This window comes from Fulmarus glacialis, unplaced genomic scaffold, assembly GCF_000690835.1.
Source record: "Fulmarus glacialis isolate BGI_N327 unplaced genomic scaffold, ASM69083v1 scaffold28744, whole genome shotgun sequence".
Taxonomy (NCBI): Eukaryota; Metazoa; Chordata; class Aves; order Procellariiformes; family Procellariidae; genus Fulmarus; species Fulmarus glacialis.
The window spans coordinates 23,449-25,211 of NW_009210462.1; the positions used below are offsets into that span (position 1 = coordinate 23,449).

Consider the following 1,763-nt stretch of genomic DNA (forward strand, 5'->3'; position numbering starts at 1 on the left):
TGCCGCGAGCGTTGGGATGGCGCGGGGGCGCCTCTGTGCGGTGGGACCTGCAGCTTGCGCTACTGCTGCTCGTCCAGAGAGGCCCGCCTGGATCAGGGCCGGTGCCCTGGGGACCATCAGCAGCCCAGCCCCAGGCCTCCGCTGCCAGGTAAGCTTCCCGTGCCTCTAGCAGATGGGGTGGCATATCAGATGTGCTTTCTTCTTTGCCTCCCACCTTCCCTTGGTGGCATCAGCCAGATCCTTCCTCTGTTTCTCTGCCCTTCAGAGCTGCAAGCTGTACCCATTGCAGCAGAAAGGCGTGGAGCCCTGGCACAGTGCTTAGTTTGGTGGCTGCATGGGCCAGAGCCACACAGTTCCCTTCACTGGGAAGAGGGAATAACTTGGGGCTTCACTCACAAGACTTTTCTGTCAGTACTACTCTTAGAAAAGCCTCTAAGCTACTAACAAAGTAATCTGGTAACACCTCTGATGTTTGTATCCCTGGTGGAACATGTGTGTTGCTAACCTGTTCTGTTAATGCAGGTGGATGCCTCCAAGGAACATATTTAACTTAAGTTCTGGCTTGTAAAAATGCTTGTAGCCCTCAAACCCAGATTCCATAAGCAACCCCACAGCAGTTCAGGTACTAACTGTAAAACTCAGTTACAAGTCTGAATTTCTACTTAATCGTGCACAAGTGAGTAGCTGTGACATTTGAGTACTGGAACAGCTCTTGCATGAATATTAATGGCAGATGCTATAGGACTGACTGGTCCAACCCTCTGTACTTCAGGCTTTTTCAAATGAGCCTGCCATAGCAATTGCCAGTTTCTCATCTTCTTGCTGTAGGAAGGAAAGAGTTGAGAGTAAAACTACTCTGGCCTGCTCCCTGGTGCATGCATGTCTTAAGGGATGAAGAACAGAATGTAACTTAGAATACCCCATGAATGAATGGTTGGCTAATGTCACTCTTACATTTTCAGTGCCCGTGTACCTGCCGTTCCTTCTTGTTGGGTCTGTATTTGTGGCATTTGTTGCTGGCGGTGCCTGTGTTGGAATTTGCTGCTGCAAATGCTTAAAATCCCAGGATGAGGAGCAGCAAAGTGGACTTGCACCTGGCCAGACTTGGCTACTAGAACCTGATCTTCCTTCTCGCCCCTCCAGTTCCAGTTCTGCCACCAGAAGCTCACTGAGTAGTGGTCCTCAGACCAGCAACATCTGCATGACTTTAGCTCCATCCCTTCCTATTATTGGGTTGGCTGAAGATGCTCGGTTCTTAAGTCCTCCACCTACCAGTGGACAATTCTTGCACCCTTCACGCGCTAACCACAGAATACCAACTGATCATACCGCAATCATGGCTCCAGCGTCTTTCTTTAAAAGAACAATTTATGGACACAGTGCTAACGCATCCCCTCTTGGGGTAACACAGGGTGACCAAATCATGTACTCAGGAGTTCATGTCTGAGAAGATGACACATCAGCATACAGCCTGAACTGGATGCAATTCACTATTATAAAAAGTTCTTTGGGACTGAAACGAGGACTTTCAAATGTTTGATGCTATTAGGAAGTGCATCAATTTTGGCTTTTTACAGCTCTGAAGATTACGTTTTAGAACTTCTTTTAAGTTCTTGTTTTTTAACTTGTATTATTTTAATGCTATTGAAAAAGGCAAGATTCTGAGGCCTGTATGCCTGTTCAAGGAATGACTGAAACTGTAGAAATTAGTTTCATCCTTCCCTGGTCCTTTCAAGCTGCCATACCATGCTCTAGGGGAATGT

The 1,763-nt window shown here is 47.4% G+C and overlaps 1 protein-coding gene across 1 annotated transcript in view; it reads left to right on the top strand.

Moving 5' to 3' along the window:
* Window positions 1-1,447, top strand: part of LOC104076346 (protein shisa-1-like) — a 10,552-nt gene extending 9,105 nt beyond the window's left edge. Inside the window, exons 3-4 of the mRNA XM_009577175.1 lie at window positions 10-148; window positions 963-1,447. Coding sequence (XP_009575470.1) covers window positions 10-148; window positions 963-1,447 — 624 coding nt within the window. The remainder of the gene's footprint in view (window positions 1-9; window positions 149-962) is intronic.
* Window positions 1,448-1,763: the final 316 nt, after the last annotated feature.